General features: G+C 37.6%; 2 protein-coding genes across 2 annotated transcripts in view; one reads left to right on the top strand and one right to left on the bottom strand.

Annotated features, from left to right (window-relative positions):
• Positions 1 to 8,400, top strand: part of LOC107550024 (putative nuclease HARBI1) — a 10,644-nt gene extending 2,244 nt beyond the window's left edge. The window contains exon 3 of the mRNA XM_016231236.1: positions 8,269 to 8,400. Within this exon, the coding sequence (XP_016086722.1) occupies positions 8,269 to 8,285 (17 nt within the window). The 3' untranslated portion in view covers positions 8,286 to 8,400. The remainder of the gene's footprint in view (positions 1 to 8,268) is intronic.
• A 1,470-nt stretch (positions 8,401 to 9,870) lies between these two features.
• LOC107550011 (receptor-type tyrosine-protein phosphatase H-like) overlaps positions 9,871 to 18,108 on the bottom strand; it is a 23,973-nt gene continuing 15,735 nt past the window's right edge. Inside the window, exons 5-14 of the mRNA XM_016231222.1 lie at positions 15,157 to 15,264; positions 15,015 to 15,048; positions 14,272 to 14,353; positions 13,967 to 14,057; positions 13,535 to 13,608; positions 13,278 to 13,415; positions 12,834 to 12,956; positions 11,850 to 12,010; positions 11,554 to 11,689; positions 9,871 to 10,224 (exon numbers count right to left, since the gene is read on the bottom strand). Coding sequence (XP_016086708.1) covers positions 10,078 to 10,224; positions 11,554 to 11,689; positions 11,850 to 12,010; positions 12,834 to 12,956; positions 13,278 to 13,415; positions 13,535 to 13,608; positions 13,967 to 14,057; positions 14,272 to 14,353; positions 15,015 to 15,048; positions 15,157 to 15,264 — 1,094 coding nt within the window. The 3' untranslated portion in view covers positions 9,871 to 10,077. The remainder of the gene's footprint in view (positions 10,225 to 11,553; positions 11,690 to 11,849; positions 12,011 to 12,833; positions 12,957 to 13,277; positions 13,416 to 13,534; positions 13,609 to 13,966; positions 14,058 to 14,271; positions 14,354 to 15,014; positions 15,049 to 15,156; positions 15,265 to 18,108) is intronic.

Below are 18,108 nucleotides of genomic sequence, written 5' to 3'. Positions count from 1 at the left end.
AAAAATAAAAAACTGGAAACGTTGCTGGAGACGGGCTTATTTAAAATGAAAACTCATTCTCTGCCAGCAGGAGGTGCTTTTAGAGTGATAAAACTAGCGGTTTCCCCGGTAACGGCTGTAATCAAAGCAGCTCCGCTCATGAATGCTACTTTATCAGATCAAATGAAAATGTCATCGAAACTTTTCTGAAGACGGTCGAGTCCCTTCAGAGATACATACATATAAAACACCCGCGCCGTGTTATGATTTTGAAACGTGCAGTGCTCATGTTTATTCAACGAAGTCAAACGGCAAAAATAAATAAATGTATGGGAAACTGGTAATGTATATCGGAAATGTGTTTAAAAATCATATCACCGTTATTGAAAAAAAATTATATTGCGATACATATTGATATTGAATTATTGTCCAGCCCTACGTGTATGCATAATTAATTGTTATTATAATAGTAAGTACATATGTGTAACAAGGGCACCTTAAAATAAAGTGTTACCAAAAAAAAGTGCATTCAGTGTAATAAGTTCATATAACTCCAATAAAAAAAAATAAAAAACAGATATAAAAATAAAAATCGTATCATATTTAGAACCAGAATTATTACATGTCATTCAAAGACTCTGTTTAAGGATCTGTGTTTGTTGTTACCCTGAATGACAATGGTCAATTATTTCACCCATATGTTGACATTTTATTTTCACAAAGTTATTTGAGACATTAAAGTAGTCCCTTTACTTGCATTTAATTGGCTTTTTATGTATATCAAATTATTTAAAATTTATTTTGTTGCGTACACCAAAATGGGACCCCCCTCTCTCTCTCTAAATATTTTTATTTAATAAAGATTTATTAAAATTGATAATGTCCTGAAATAAATACTGTTATTTTGAATTTTATATTCATCAAAGAATCCTAAAAAACAATAATAATACAAATATTAGGTAGCACAACTGTTTTGAACATTGATAATAAGAAATGTTTCTTGATCAGCATATTAGATTTCTTTCTTTCTTTCTTTCTTTCTTTCTTTCTTTCTTTCTTTCTTTTTATATTCATCAAAGAATCCTAAAAAACAATAATAATACAAATATTAGGTAGCACTGAACATTTGAACATTGATAATAAGAAATGTTTCTTGATCAGCATATTTGATTTCTTTCTTTCTTTCTTTCTTTCTTTCTTTCTTTCTAAAGCACTTTCACACTACTACCGGTTGATCCAAAGTGCTGTACAATACAGCTAAAATAAAACAAATAAGAAACCACAAAACACTAGGGGTGGGGCGATATTAGCTAAAATTCATATCACAATATTTTACACTGTCCAGGCAATATCGATATTATATGAGAAAAAAAAAATACAGGCAAAATATTTTAACCTTATATAACTAGAAAAAGTGAGGGATTGGACTTTTTTTTTTATTATTGTGCCATTGTTTTTCTCAAAAAGTGCAAACATGCAACAGGCCTGTATGAATTAAATTAAATATTGTGTGTTTGAGAAGGCCAGTGGTTCCCAAACTTTTTCTGCCGGGCCCCCCTTTTGTATTGAAAAATATTTTCACTGGCAGTATTTTCACAAACTTGTAACTTTCTTGCTTGGAGCAGAACCATGCATTGTTCGTTTATATTTCTACATGGCTCTCTGCAATACAACTCTGATTCTTCAGTCGCGCCATCTAGTGGTCTGTTATTGATACAACCAGAACTGCTACAACTGATAGCGGAGCGCTCAAGCAGGTACTGCAAGTCATATTAAGGTAATTTAAATGTCACATTAATATTTTGCCTTCAATTATTTACTTATCAGACAAGTGGCCGCATGATAAGCGGGAAAATTATGCAGTGTAGTCTTTATCACCCTACAGAGGTTTCTTTTGCAAAATAATCTGCTGACTGTACACGATCCCTCAGTTTGGGAACCACTGGAGTAGGCGTTTTGTGCTCTATTAATTTGGTTTGTTACGATGCTCTGTGTGTTTGATTACTAATGCCTAGTATGGCATTGCACACGGAGGACAAAAACGTTCAGCCTTGACTATTTATCTTCATTTGTGTTAAAATATAAATGCAAAATTTGAGTTCATGAATATATAACGGTATCCACGGTATAGCAAAATCCATATAATGGAACAACATAATACCGGTAGTCACGTTCATACCGGTATAGCACCCACCCCTACAAAACACAATATAACAATACAATTGACAAGGCTAGATAAAAGCTATTGACAAAATATGTTTTTTTTTTTTAAAGCAGGTATTTAAAAACTGGCAATTTGTGGCAAAGAGGGCGCAGCTCTAATAGAAGCTGGTAATTTGTAAAGGACCGGCAACAGCTCAGGCTTGATCACCTCTGCAATGGAACCTCGATCTAGGAACAGAGAGGAGACCAATGGCGCTTTTCCACTGCGTGGTACGACTCTGCTCGGCTCGGTTTGCATTTCCACTGCAGTTTAGTACCGCTTTAGAGTGGGCGGGATTATTCCCTTGTCGTTATAGTTGCGCCGCCTCTACTGCCGTGACTCCTAAAAAAACTTTTTCATTCCGCTTCGCACCATCAAGCTCTCGCTGGATCCGCTCATCTGCTATCAACGAGAGGAACGTCTGTACTTCCTCAACAGACCACGAAACAGCCATTTTTTAGTTGTTAAAAAAAAAAATTCTCGTTCGTTCAAAACAGTTGCATTCGATCCTCCTGGCTCTGCTGATTTAAATCTAGCGGTTCTGTTGTGTTTGTGTCGCAAGTTGAGTGACGCAGGTAGTGACGATTCTCTCCGGCCAATCAGTAATCAGCAGAGTTTACACGTCACATTTTGGTAACAGTACAGTTCACTTGGAAAAAGATTAAAACCATTTCAACACCTTGCCCTGTAACCCAGCACAGCTCTCCAACCTGGAAATCAAGATGTTGTGGTCAACCATATCAAATATCTGTTTCTAGTAAAATATAATTTACAACTTTTAAAAGTTCAGTTTCCGTGCTGTGTTGAGACTTAAAACCCGATTGGAATTTTTTCAAAAATATTATTTGACATCAAATGGGACTGCAGCTGGGTCAACACAATTTTCTTAAGAATCTTAGAAAGAAATGGTAAGTTTGATATGTCTAAAATTATTAAAATTCGAAGAATCAAGATTGGGCATGTTTAATAATGGAGTTACTGTAGTTGTTTTAGGCAGTCTGGAACAACCCCAGTAATTAGACTAGTATTAAAAATAGTTTAATCATGACAACTTGCCAAGACATATGTACTGCTGCTGCTCCGGAGAGCCGTGAGACCATGTGTTTGCTATCTATGTGAGCCTGGGCTGGCCTTGCCGAATGGCTTGAAAATGTGCCATAGAATGCACTGATACAATATTTTAAATTGTTCTCTGATATCTACATAGAAGGTATGTGGCTTAGGTAAGGGCAAAACATCTCCAGAAACGGTTTTACATGTCCATTTACAACCATAGGACTTGTCCCTAGAATTAAATGGTCTGTTTTTACCTTATTTGGAAGTGTCATGAATAATAATGTTGAGCTCTGCTCTGATTGGCTGTTTCACAGTGCGGCTCATTTCAGTAGCTCGCACAGCAGGAAGGAAACACAGGGAAAATATATATTTCAATACTGTCTCTCGCAGTTATATCGTTGGGTAATTATACTGTATATAAAATGCGGGCATTAGGGAGCCGCTATTAATATGCAGGGTATTGAAATGCTTTCGAATGCTCTTTTCACTTTTGAAATTTGCGATCGCACATGCTCTGTGTAAACTACAGTGGCAGTACTTTTTACAAGATCAGATGCTTGTCAGTGGTGCTCAGGATCTGTAAATCATTCGCCATCATCCTCAGTCATCTCTCCTTACTCTGTTTATGTGGTCAGTGAAATCTTATGTACTGTAACAGGCTACCGCTAGCAAGCAGCTAACCATGTCCCTTTAGTGGCTCGCGTTATTTTATTTGAACGCTTTGTTTGTTTTCCGTGCCTTTCTGAATACAGACACCAACCCATCCCTGCACATCACATCCCCTGCACAGCCTGGAACATAACATTTATTTCAATGATCTGCCATTTTCGCTATTATCCTCGCTTATTTCTTCACAATACCTGCAGAACTTCTGAGGATTCGCCTGTGCAGGTTCGGCTGGGGGCTGGCATAGAACATGGGCGGTTATCTGATCGGTTGACCAGATAGCTTAAACTAGTGACCTGAGTTAAAAGTGTTTCTGGACTAATGGAGCCCAGATAAATTAACTAGTGGCTTAACGATGGGAACCTGGGTGCTGTACATTTAGGTTTATTTAACTAATGACCTAAATAACTATGTGTGTCTGAGCCAATAGCTCAATCTTACCTAGGTAGAAACGCGTGTCGTTAACAAACAGGAATCACACTGTAGGCTGATAGATGAAGTAACCCCCAGCAGCCACCTGGCTCACGCACAGGCGGCCTAAGCTAATAGTTTTAAATTTGTCGAATGACAAATTAAATACAAAAAAGTTTTTTTTTTTTTTTTCCATTAACGTTCATCAATGTTACTGCAATGGAAATACTTGCCTTTAACTTATTAATAAGCTAACTAAATATTTGGCGAAAGAATAAATCATTGTACATCCTGTAGTTGTGGTGTCATATGCCCAGGATTAATTCTGCCTCAAAAGCAGCTGCTCATTTATTTTGATAATTTAAAATATTTATATTGCATATTAGAACAATAATGTTTGCATGGTATGAACACATCACTGCTAAAGGCATGGCTCGTTCCAAAATGGTCTTGAGCAGGACATCACAGTGACTATATTTAAATGCAGTTGTCTGCTTTTATATGAATTGTTTCCAAATTCAAATTCGCAACATAGAAATGCTGTGCATGCTGCTGCTGAGAAAAATCTGGATGACTTAATGCCTAAGCAAGCTGCTGCTACTGCACAAGAGACTGAACTGCTGAGAGAGCCATAAATTAGGCATAAGTAGCTAGGCGAATGCCTATTTTACTCTAACACGGTGTCTACGCCAGACGCGAGCGGCACGACATGACAAAGACAGTAGACCCGTTACGATAGGTAAAGCTGTCGGCAATGTATGCAATGCGATACGGCCAACGCAACAAAACTTCTGCTTCTGCTGCTATAATAATATTCACTAACTTGTCAATACTGAGTTGAGTAGATGCTGTTGCTGTTAATGATATTCACAATGTTGTAATAGGAATTTACTGTGTGAACGGTTGCGGTTGTAATATTTAATCAGAATTTACGAAGCATAATCTGCTGCTGCACGAAACCTGCTGTAAGCCCTGTTGAATAAACAAAGTAATAAATGCCTATTGCACTTTAAAGAGTTAAATTTACCCTCCCTGATTTATCACTAAAATTTCATGCAACTAAAGCACTTTCTGCTGCCGCTGATATATTAGCAAAATAATAATATGACTTGCTATGCATGCTGCTGCTAATATTATTTCTAACCTTGCATCTGAATTTGCTATGTATACTATAAAATTTGCTAACATTGCGATCTGAATAGCTATGCATACTGGCTACTGCACTAAAGTACTTAGAACTGCTACTGCCCCTTTATAAATAACCAAAAACAACCAATTAATGCTTATTTCACTTTTGAAGAGTTCTATAAACTCTGTTGAATTGAATAGCAAAGTAATAAAATGCCTATTTCACCTAAAAAGTCACTATCTTATCACTGAAATTTCATGCAACTAAATGTGCTTTCTGTTGCCGCTGCTATATAAGCAACAATGATAATTGGATTGCCATGCAGACTGCTGCTAATAATTCTAACATTGCGTCTGAATTTTGTTATGCGTGCTGCTGCTATTAAAATTCACTAAATTAGTGATCTGAATAGCTATGCATACTGCTGCTACAGCTGCACAAATGTAATTAGAATTGCTAGAAGCGTCTTTATTAACAAGCAAACGCAATCAAATAATGCCTATTTCACTTTAAAAGAGTTACTTACCCATGCGTTATCACTGACATTTCAAGCAACTAAAGTACTTTCTGCTGCCACTGCTATATTAGCAACAATTTGACTTCCTGCTGCTAATATTATTTCTAACATTACATATGAATTTGCTATGCATGCTGCTGCTATTAAATTCGCTACATGCGATCTGAATAACTATGCATACTGCTGCTACAGCTGCACAAAGGTACTTAGAATTGCTAAGCCCCTTTTAAATAATAATCAAGCGCCACCTCGTGGCAGACAATGAATTTGCATTTCCAATAAGCCTTTCTTGCTATTTCTGGTCAGATGATCAATGCAAATATCAACTCATGTTTTTACCTTTTTACGCAGCAAACACATAGAAGCTGCTGCTATTAAATTCGCTACATGCGATCTGAATAACTATGCATACTGCTGCTACAGCTGCACAAAGGTACTTAGAATTGCTAAGCCCCTTTTAAATAATAAGTGATGCCTATTCGCATGAGAAGTTCACATACCATCCATTTTTAGTCACTGAAACTTCAGTAATTGTAAGTTGTTTTGGATAAAAGCGTCTGCAAAATGAATAAATGTGAATGTAAACTACGGTCTACCTACTGCTGCTGCAACTAAACGCATGTTTTGATTTGCTATGCGTACTGCAATTAATAATTGTCTTTATTTGAATGTATCTGAAGGCAACCGACTGTCCTCAGAAACGTGTCATTGGCATTTTAATTTGATTTGACCTGATAAAGCAGCGTTTATGAGCGTGGAGCTGCTTTTTGTACAGCCGTTACCGGGGAAACCCCAATATTTCAAGCGCCCCCTCGTGGCAGACAATGAATTTGCAGACATTGTCCAACCTCACTCATACACTGTTCATTTTACTTGTGCAGCTCTTAAAATGGGTCATAAATTGCCTTAAATTTATTTTTAAAAATTCTGCAGATACCCTGTAAATAGTGAAATAAAATTCCTTCCTTCATATTTGTTGATATTTGTGTATTTTTATATATTTTTGATTGACATTTAAACTCCTATCTGATTTTCTATATTTGAAAAAAAAAAAAAAAGGTATTTTTTTTGTTTTGGGCTAGTTAAATTAATTTACTGATTAGCTACCAAAATCTGAAGAGTACCTGCCCGAAGGGCTACCAGGGATTTTGAAATTGTGCGAGCCCTGAACTGTGAAACGCCAACTGCAAACCGACCTCACCAGTGAGGTGTGCATCTGAAAGCAATCCGTTCACGGTTAAAGTAGAAATGATTGCCCACAGAAGATATCAAAAGCATTGGAAATTTCGGGTAAATAAGGTAATCCCCAATTCACTTTACTGTTCTAAATCCGCGATGCTTGACGTTGTATTGAACTAGGACAACTGCTTGCTGCTGCTGCTAATGCTACTGCTGTTATATGAACAAGACATGCTTAGTAATTACTCCTCACGTGAATAACCTGCGCATAGTTTTACAACTTGTATGTTTTCTAGTTTAAATATGTAAATCTGACTAACGCAATAATCTAGTAATGGGACGATTGATACCGAGGCTCCGACGCAGTTTTCACAGCACTATTGTATCTCACACTGTGCCGATGCTTGTATCGAAATGACAATACCACGTGATTGATGACGTTTGAAACTTTGAACGTCATGCAGTAGGCTATCGTAAGGTCGGGACAGCTAGTTTGAAAAAAACTGGTGCTTCGCATGACTCTTGTGTTTGATTTTACATTGACGTGTGTGTGTGTGTGTGTGTGTGTGTGTGTGCACTTATTTGGGATTCAGTAGAATAGCTTAGAATAACTTCAACACCAGACAGACACTGAACGCACGTCACACCTCTATTGCATTTTATCATGTTCTAGCTGGGGTCTCAGAGACCCCAAACAGCTCACCCAAAATATTTTTGCTACTAACGTCAATTATTAATTATAATCACACACTTGTATATTTTATATTATTGATCAATATGTGAAAGCCTCAAACGGTTCAGAAAGCCTCGGTTTCCCATCACTACAATAATCCACTGAATCAAATTGAAGACCGTTTACTTATCTTAGCTGTTTAGTTTCAGAGAAACTCTGAAAGTGCGCTGCAGGAATCTCTAGTGAATGCTAGCCAGCCATATAAATGCAAGGCAGTAAGCTCATTGGCTGCATATGCAGCATGAACCAATCAGCTTGTGCCAAGTCGTTTAACTCTGAATAGCATCAGTTATGTTAACAACCCATCAGCCTGTGCCATCAAGAGTTTCATGACTAAACTATATATTTAAATGATCATGTCCAACAGTATTGAAAATCTGTTTTAAAAAATCTAGATGGAATGATATCTTGAGAAGATGAAGTTGATCTTAGACGTTCAAGGATTGGCTTTACAGGATTCAAAAGAAACGGGCTGAAAATCGCTCCACGGCATCGGACCGCTTGATCTCTCAGGTTGAACAGAATTCCCCAAGGGCAGGTTAGATCTTAATTGAACGATTTTCTCATTAAAGAATGTACAGAATTGTTCACACAGTGATACGTAAGCATCAGTAAAAATGTTGACAGGGGGACTGACTGAGCACAGAATCAATAACAGAGAAGAGGTTCTTAGGTCTGTGTAAATTGACTAAATTGAGTAATGGCTTCTGAAAATTCAGCTTTGTCATCAGAGGAATAAATTAAATTCTAATAGAAAACCGGTATTTTAAGATGTAATATTTCACAATATTATTTTTGATCAAATAAATGAAGCCTTATTTGGAAGTGTGTAGGCCTTCTTGCATTATTGTGCTGTTACATTATGATTATATATTCAGTGGCATAAAATGGTCTTTAAAATGACAATCTTATCGCAATTATTTCTGGGGCAATATATCACACAACAAAAAGTTGTTATCGTGACAGGCCTAAGCCTCAGTGAGTATAAAAGATGCATTGTAATGTGCATTATTATCAGTTAATTAATTAGTTAAATCTTTTTAATAAAATATATTGGCCATAATGTTCATATATTTTATACTACGTTACTGATTACATAGCTTCCTGGGATAGTTTTGAAGTCACCTACATCTTGGATGCCCTGGGGGTAAGCAGATAAACATCAAATTTTCATTTTTGGGTGAACTATCCTTTTAATACCTGGTACTTTTTTAAATCATTTTTAAGTTAATTGTTTACAAATTGCTCGTGGCTGGAAACATATCATGCCTGGTTAGGACATGATGTAAATGTATTCAAAAGTTACAGTTAAATCTTCGTTTTACAAAAGTGCAAAAAAATTACATGACAGCAAATACCAAAACAGGTAACACAACACACATTATTTACCCAAATATGTGAAGGCAAATGTGAAAGTTGCTTAAATTTGATTGAATGTGACTGGAATTTCACTAATGTGACCACAACTTAATCTTAACCTCTGATTGGTAGTTTAAGAAATACAAAATGTTTGTTTACACCGTTCTTTCAATATAATAACAGTATGCAGAAACCATATCTATGAAGCAAAACCTTTCCCCTTCTTGGCAGCTCTGAAAAAAATCATTCTCTATTTTACATACAGATATGACATTATTTAAATCGGGGTACCCAGTCCTGATGTAAATAATTACACAATCATCGTCTTTAGCTGAACTATTTCTTTAAAGCATGTTATACGACAGGCGGCTGAGAATACGTGACACTGGCAAAATAAAAAATTATGGAAAAATACTTTGGTATTAATCTAAAACAAATCAAATTCAACTGACATTAAATAGACCATCTCTTATTTCAATTTTAACATAAAATTCTCATTTAAAAGCAATGTGCAAAATAAGCAGCACTTAGTACAGCATAAAGGAAAGTTTCCTTTCAGAGACCACAGTTTATCAAGCAAAAATGTAACATTAAAAACAAGCCTATACACAGCTATTTAGTTAAATAAAGAGTGGCAGTTAAGTTTAAATGGTAAACATTTAGTGCTTTATATCTTAGGCTCAAAATACCATGGCCAGTATCTTTCAGCCTTGTTAGCAGAAGAGTGTTTTATCTAAAATAATATTAATAATAATAACTTCATGGATTAGGCTTTCAGTTTTTATTTTTTGAAGGGTATGTATTTGAAATGGGCCATTGGACCATATGATATGGCTTATATTTGTTCATATTTGACTTTGTTTGTCATAATCTTTTAATGCTATTGCGTTGACATAGATCATGTCTGAGTTTTCATAGAGAGGCTCTGACTTAGGCCCAGCTTTGGGTTGTAGACTATCCATGATGCACTGGTGCAGGAACACATACTGAGACTGTAAGAGACAGAGAGATAAGCATAAAACAGATGAAAGTAAAGAGTGTCTGCCAGGAATACGCATTTCCTTATTTCCAAGTGATACAATTATTACCTGTAATTACATAACATGTAATAATTATAAAAATACAGATGCCATCCTGTTAGAACAAAGAATGTCCTTTTAACTCAAAATAGCCATACCTTAAGAACGTGCAGATAATGTTATTGTCCTGCTGTCAAGTCTTAAAACCTAATTGTAGAATTAGCAGTAACATCACTGTATGTATATATGGAATAATGGGGAAAAAAACTTGGGATAAATGGTAAAAGAATATATCTTATATTATTTGTTTTATTGCTACTAGTTATATAAATTAGAATGTTTTAGTTAGAACAAAGAATGTCCTTTTAACTCAAAATAGCCATACCTTAAGAACGTGCAGATAATGTTATTGTCCTGCTGTCAAGTCTTAAAACCTAATTGTAGAATTAGCAGTAACATCACTGTATGTATATATGGAATAATGGGGAAAAAAACTTGGGATAAACGGTAAAAGAATATATCTTATATTATTTGTTTTATTGCTACTAGTTATATAAATTAGAATGTTTTCAAAGAATGCCGCTTTGATAAATTTCCAAAAGCACAGTGGTTTATTAGTACATAAATGTTTAAGTAGTTTGATATTTTTGCATTATTCCATGATATATGTGACCCTGGACCACAAAACTAGCTGAATAAATAAGCTTTCCATTGATGTATGGTTTGTTAGGATAGGATAATATTTGGCCGAGATATAACTATTTGAAAATCTGGAATCTGAGGGTGCAAAAATTCTAAATATTGAGAAAATTGCCTTTAAAGTTGTCCAAATGAAGTTCTTAGCAATCCATATTACTAATCAAAAATCAACTGATATATTTATGGTAGGAAATTTACAAAATATCTTCATGGAACATGATCTTTACTTAATATCCTAATGATTTTTGGCATAAAAGAAAAATCAATCATTTTGACCCATACAATGTATTTGTGGCTATTGCTACAAATATACCCCAGCGACTTAAGACTGGTTTTGTGGTCCAGGGTCACATATGTGGTTACATACCGTAAAATATATAGTCTGAGATGGAATTTTGACAGTAAAATTCTGGTGACCACAGCAGCCTTTTTTTAAGTGTTTGGATCCTCCAGGAAAAAAGCTATCCATAGCCCAAATAGGCTATATTCATCATTTTCAAAATAATCGCCACAATAATAATACCACCACCTAGAACCCAATTCTATGCTAAATTGCTCTAAAAGTAAATCCTTTTTACAATTATGTATCTAAATCAGCGTTACCTCAGTTTGCACCATTAGTGGCCGGCTGAGTCTCATTTGCTTGACAAACGCTGCAATTCCCACCGCCTTCTCTTTGTGCAGCTGCTGTAGCAGGACGTCCAGCGCTATCAGGGTACCTGTCCGGCCCACTCCGGCACTAGTGTACAGAGATGGTGACAGAAGGATTAAAACTTTGCTTTATTTTGTCAATGTAATTATTTATACTGCTTTGCTGTCAGCTCTCAGCAGTCGACTGACTGTGATTATTCACGTTAAGTTAATATTTGAATTGGGTTTCAAAGTGAGTAGTGGTATACCTGCAGTGTACAATTGTTGGCCCTGCAGAGAAAGAGCTCTCTATGTGCTGACGAATGAGTGCTCTGAATTGAATCAGCTCCTCTGTGCCAGCGGGAACACCGTGATCCGGCCATGCTGTGAAGTGGAAGTGCCTCACTGTTCGTGTCTCGGAGGTGTCTTTCTGTTATAGACAAAAAATAGACAGAAATAGATTGTGTCTTATGCTAATCTGACCAGTGATGTGCTAATATATTCATATTCTAGTTAAATGGCTCATATCAGAAGAAGGCAGAATACATGTTTCTGAATACCAGATGAACTAATGATAAGAGTATAATGTGGTAAAGTCTGTCAAAGCTTGTGCTATTTCTCACTGTGTGTAGCACCTACAGCTCTGCAGATCCTGCTGAAGGATCCCAAGAAATGAGTGGATTATCTATATTGAATAAGATCTCTAAATATTTAATTTTTACATCTATAATCTGTCACAATGTGATAATTACTATGTGAAGAGGCAATTAAAAACGATCCACTTGTTAACTCTCATCATCACTTGTTTAGAAATCATGCGTCACCTTTTCTGTTTCCAAATGCTTTATCATATCATAAAAGCAAACAACAAACAGTGCTAAAATACTCTCGCAGTGTGCTTTAGTACTACTGAAAAATCACGATCCTGATAAATATGACCTTAAATCACTGCCAGACCGTGATTAATATTTTCTGAATTGTTAAAATATTGGTGTATGGAACACCATGAATTTTTTATATTTTAGCTTAAAAGTGTGCTATAAATAAATAGTTATCATAAACAGCTGTCAGGGCCAGAGAGAATTTGGATGAAAAGTAAAGTCACAAAAAACATGCAACTGTTTTTGGCACCCCAAAAAACACTTAATATTTATAATCATTTCAGACAACATTAAGCAGTCTGGCATGTTGCTCTGAATATTATGTTTCATTTTATTGTCATTAAACAGAAAAATATAAATATTTCAGTTCACATTTTTGACATTAAATTCTTGCAGAGTCCAACTTGGAAATTTATCCTCCGATTTCACTGTAACAAGCAGGTTCCCATAGAGACATGGCGTGTAGTCCAGTGGCCAGTATTGCTCACACTTGACCTGGAGAAGTTAAATCAGAAAAAATAAAAATTAATTCAAATAACTGCACCAAGTACAGAGGTCAAATCTGATGAAGCAAGCTAAAAATTATGCAACCAAACCACTCTATGTGAAATACTGTGTTATTACACAAAATTGGATTGAAAATGCCAAACAAACATTTTTTTAAGCTCTGATCGTTGAATTTAACATCACGCAACAATAATGTAGCATAATACTGTTTCATACATCACTACATAATGTAGTTTCATATAGTGTTTAAGAAAATGGAAGCCAGTAAACACTTGAAACTACAGTAAGCAGAACTGAACTTTGCCTTACCCTTCCACTCTCAGTGCAGTTGGTTAACATAACGATGGCCTGTGACCTTTTCTCCCAAACCATTCTCCAGAAGTCATTGACAGTGGATGGCAGTGGACCTTGAGCAGCGATATACTGTCTGCTTGCATTGCCGTAGCCCTGATATGCACATAAACAAATGTCAATCCACCAGGAGCACTTTTCTCAGGAGATACAAGCGAGGTAGTGCTTTGTGTTATGAATTACAGCTGACGTTAACTACTATTTAATGTACTTACAGGCATGTAGTTAGCATTGACATAATCAGAATCACCCTCATCCTTTGTGGTGAGATGCACTCTAGAGGAGTCATCTTAAAGACAGAAAGAGGAGGATAAAATTACATTTTCCAAGACAGACACTGTGCAGTAATTGTGTGTGTGTGGTCCTGGTATTCCCTACATTATGGGGACCAAATGTCCCCACAAGGATAGTAATACCAGTAATTTCTGACCTTGTGTGGACCTTTTTTAGTCCCCCATGAGCTTATAAATCATACAGAATGAAATGTTTTGAAAATCTAAAAATACAGAAGATTTTGTGGAGTAGAGTTAGGGTAAAGGGATAGTATAAAAGGTAAAGGCCGTATAAAAACCATTACATCTATGGAAAGTCCAACACAAACCAGTGTGTGTGTGTGTGTGTGTGTGTGTGTGTGTGTAAACACTTACAGGCTGAAACATTGGCAAATCGGTTTTTGTCCTTGTTTTCAGGCAGAAGAGCTGCTATACTAGACTGTTCTATACCAACTGAACTCAAGTCCTGTTGAGTTAAACATATTCAGTAAAAGCATACTCAACAAACACTCTGAATATTGAGAATTAACTTGATGATTCTAACATATAAACAGGTTGGCATTTTCAATATTTAAATTTTTTGCAACAGTCTAAGCTAGACCTGGTTCTGTTTTAATGCCACTTAAGATTCAGTCAGAGAAAAATAATAAAAATGTAATTTCATATTTGATAAACCGTACCTCATATTCCTCACTGAAACCTCTATTCTCATCACGACTCATGTTTTGATAATATTCAGGAAATTTATCCAAGGAAATCGGTCTGAAAAACATTTCACAGTTGTTTACCTTTTATATATATATATGTATATGTATATGTTTATGCATATGTGTGTGTGTGTGTGTGTGTGTGTGTGTGTCACTAAAATGACATCATATACAGTGGCCCCAAACATGTAGACACTTTTAGCATACACAAAAATAACATAGCATTAGATAGCAAAATATTAATAAAGCAAGTGCATTTGTGTATAAAAAATATTGGACATGACACTTTCACATTTTGATATCCAATCACACAATTTCACCTAAAGTTCACCTAAAACTGAAAATTCTGTCATTGTTTACCCACCCTCACATCATTTCAAACCTTTATGCTTTTCTTTCTTCTGAAGAATAACAGAAGATATTCTGAAGAATGTTGGTAACCAAGCAATTTTGGTCATCACTGAGCTCAACTGCACAAAAATAAGACATTTCTCAAAATATAGATGAAAATTACAGGCCTCTCTCATCTTTTTAAGTGGGAGAACTTGCACAATTGGTGGCTGACTAAATACTTTTTTTCCCCACTGTATGTTCCACATAAGAAAGTCACTCAGGATTGGAAATGACATGGGGAGAAATTTTGAGGTCAACTTCCAAATGCTTTGCTTTGGGCCACTGTATTTTACAATTTTCCAAAATAATAGAGTCATACATACTTGTAGTTTTTATTAGGCACTTTTGACTCCACAAGTGGGTTGCACATTCTAAAGATGAGAAAAGACATTAGACATAAACCCAATACAGCTTATATTGCATTATATTATGAAATAAACCCATAATCCAAGACAATCAATCAATAAAAATCATACTTATTGTGCTTTGCAGAACCATAGCGGCACCATACAAATACAGCAACACAAATAATGATGACCAAGAGGAAAAACACAAGTACTCCTGCTATAACACCTGAAGAAAACAAAAAGAAACAAACACTGAACATGTCAATGCAATGTTCAATTTATATAAATAAATACAAGATTAAGCTCTATGCAGCTGAAGCCTATGGGGGTTAAAATCCTTCAGAAATCATTCTTATATGTCGATTTGCTGCTCAAGAAACATTCATAATTATTGTAATGGTTCTATTATTATGACTGTCATGACTGTAAGCTTCTCCCGCTCACATGAAAGCGGCCAGGTTCGCGATCCTGACACCTGTGGTTGAACCTGTCCGAACTACAAGATTAGGACAGATTCTTCCTCCTGGATGCCCTGCTATTGCCTTCTGGCCTCTTCGGCGGTGCAGTAGACACTGTCGTCGAGAGGTTTCAGGAGGCAAAGAAGCCAGCGCTTTCTCCCTCACTGTCCCCAGGTCTTTGGGACTGCTGAGTGGGAGCAGTCCCAGCCGTCTAGCTCCTCATACCGCCAGACCCAGAAGCAGAGCGTTGCGACCCGTACCCCCCCACAGAAAGAACAGGGGGCAGGGGCGGCACTCTTGGTCGGGGTCCTCTAAACAGAAAGTGAATCTGCGGACCGTTATTATGTCCAAGAGGACCTCGGCCAAGCGGTCCTGACAATCCCATCGTCAGGACCCTAAAGGCAGCCCACCCTGGGGAGGAGAGATACACACCTCAATATACGATGCCCGATCCTCCTCAGTGCCCTCAGGGTGCTTCACTGATACCCCTGCCACCCGCCGGTGCTTCAGGGCTCAGGAAGCTCCTGCGAGCAAATTTTCCAGTTGCCGCCCGGTGACGGTACGGGAAAGCTCGCCCCCACAGACGAGCGCGATAGAGCAGTCAGGTCGGTCATTCCCTGCCGGTCATTCGCTTCAGGGCTCCAAAGTGGCTCCTCTAGTGACACCAGAGGCCAGTCTCGAGAGACTTGTTCCCTTAATAGAGCTTCTGATAGCGTGAAAACTTGCCAAATGTCTCACAATGGGTCCTGCACACTGTAGACAGAGGTTACAGAATTTAGTTTGGTTCTCATCCACCTCGCTTCAACGGGGTTATCCCTACACTAGTGGGCCCCGAGCAGGCTCTGGTATTGGAACAAGAAGTAGAAATTTTCTTGAGGAAGGAGGCCATAGAACGCGTTCTCCTCTTGAGAGAGAATCAGGGTTCTACAGCCGTTACTTCATCATTCCGAAGAAGGATGGGGGGGTTGTGTCCGATCATAGATCAGTGTCTACTGAACCGTGCTATCAAACGATTTCGGTTCAAGATGCTTACTATCAAACAGATTGTGTCCCAAATCAAGTCCGAGGACTGGTTTGTCACGATAGATCTCAAGGATGCATCCATCCTTCCTCAACACAGGAAGTTCCTGAGGTTTGCTTTCGGGAGCGAAGCATACCAGTATCGGGTTCTTCCATTTGACCTGTCACTCTCACCCCGCACTCTCACGAAGTGTGTGCATGCTGCCCTGGCTCTGTTGCGACTCCAGGGCATCCACATACTGAATTACATCGACGATTGGTTGATATTAGCTCAGTCAGAGCAGATGGCGGCTCGGCATCGAGATGACATCCTCGCCCATATGAAAGAGCTGGGGTTATGGCTAAACGCCAAGAAATGTGTACTACAGAGAACCACTTATTTGGGTGTGGTGTGGGATTCAACAACGATGCAGGCACAGTTGTCTCCTGCTCATATCAAAGTGATTCTCACAGCTGTGAGGGGAGTGAGAGAAGGCCAGTTACTCACTGTCAAACAGTTTCAGAGACTGTTGGGTCTGATGGCAGCTGCGTCCAACGTGAAAACTTTTGGCCTGCTGTACATGAGACCCTTGCAGTGGTGGCTCAGGGCCAAGGGGGAACCCGCTTCACACAATCAAGGTCACGCTGCAATGCTTACGTGCCTTAGAAATGTGGAAGAAACCTTGGTTCCTGTATCAAGGCCCGTCGCTGGGGGCTTCTTGTCTTCGTGTAACACTAACAACGGACACCTCCCTCACGGGTTGGGGAGCGGTCATGAGTGGCTGCTCTGCTCGAGGTCTGTGGGAAGGCCATCATCTCACGGGGGACATCAACTGCCTGGAGATGTTGGCCGTGTTTCAAGCTCTAAAACACTTCCTTCCAGACCTAAGGGGACATTAGGTGCTTGTTCGCACAGACAACACATCGGTGGTCTCCTACATTAGGGATTCTCAACCTTTTTTACTCAGGGGCCCCACTCTTTCTCCGGTCAATTTTGCAAGGCCCCCCTATGCCTGACATTTCCTCTTATACTGTACTTCCACAGCAAAAAGAAAAGTGTTTATTTTTAACCATTTTTTTATTAACCAAAACATTTGTTTTGCCTTATTATTCTTCTACTGCATTATTTAAAAAAAACTCAAAATTCAGACAAAATTTTAATAAAAGCTATACTTTATAACTAAAAAACCCTCTGCTCTCTCTCTCTCTCTCGCTCTATATATATATAGAGAGAGAGAGAGAGAGAGATTTAAATCTCCTGAATTATTTACATGCTTTACAACTTCAGAATACTTTTTCTTAAATAAGTGAACCTGCCATACCAAACAGGACAACAGGGAGATGCCAAAATATCACTCACTAAACCTGTCCCTTTGAACTGGACTGACTGAATATCTACTGTTTGCATCCATTAAAAAAAAAAACATACAAATGAAAAATACAGCAATATACATTCTAAATCTGTTGAAACACATCGATCTGAAGGCAGTTCAATGAAGACGGGATCAGTGAACAGTTCCTCCGTCAGAGCGCGTCTGATGCTCATATGTGCAAAAACACCACTGAGCCTCACAAGATCCTCCTCTATGGGTGAGCATCCATTATAAAACACT

This window comes from Sinocyclocheilus grahami, unplaced genomic scaffold (assembly GCF_001515645.1).
Source record: "Sinocyclocheilus grahami isolate Dianchi unplaced genomic scaffold, SAMN03320097.WGS_v1.1 scaffold385.1, whole genome shotgun sequence".
NCBI classification, from domain to species: domain Eukaryota; kingdom Metazoa; phylum Chordata; class Actinopteri; order Cypriniformes; family Cyprinidae; genus Sinocyclocheilus; species Sinocyclocheilus grahami.
The sequence above is the reverse complement of the archived record's forward strand: the minus strand, read 5'-3'. Positions and strand labels throughout refer to the sequence as shown.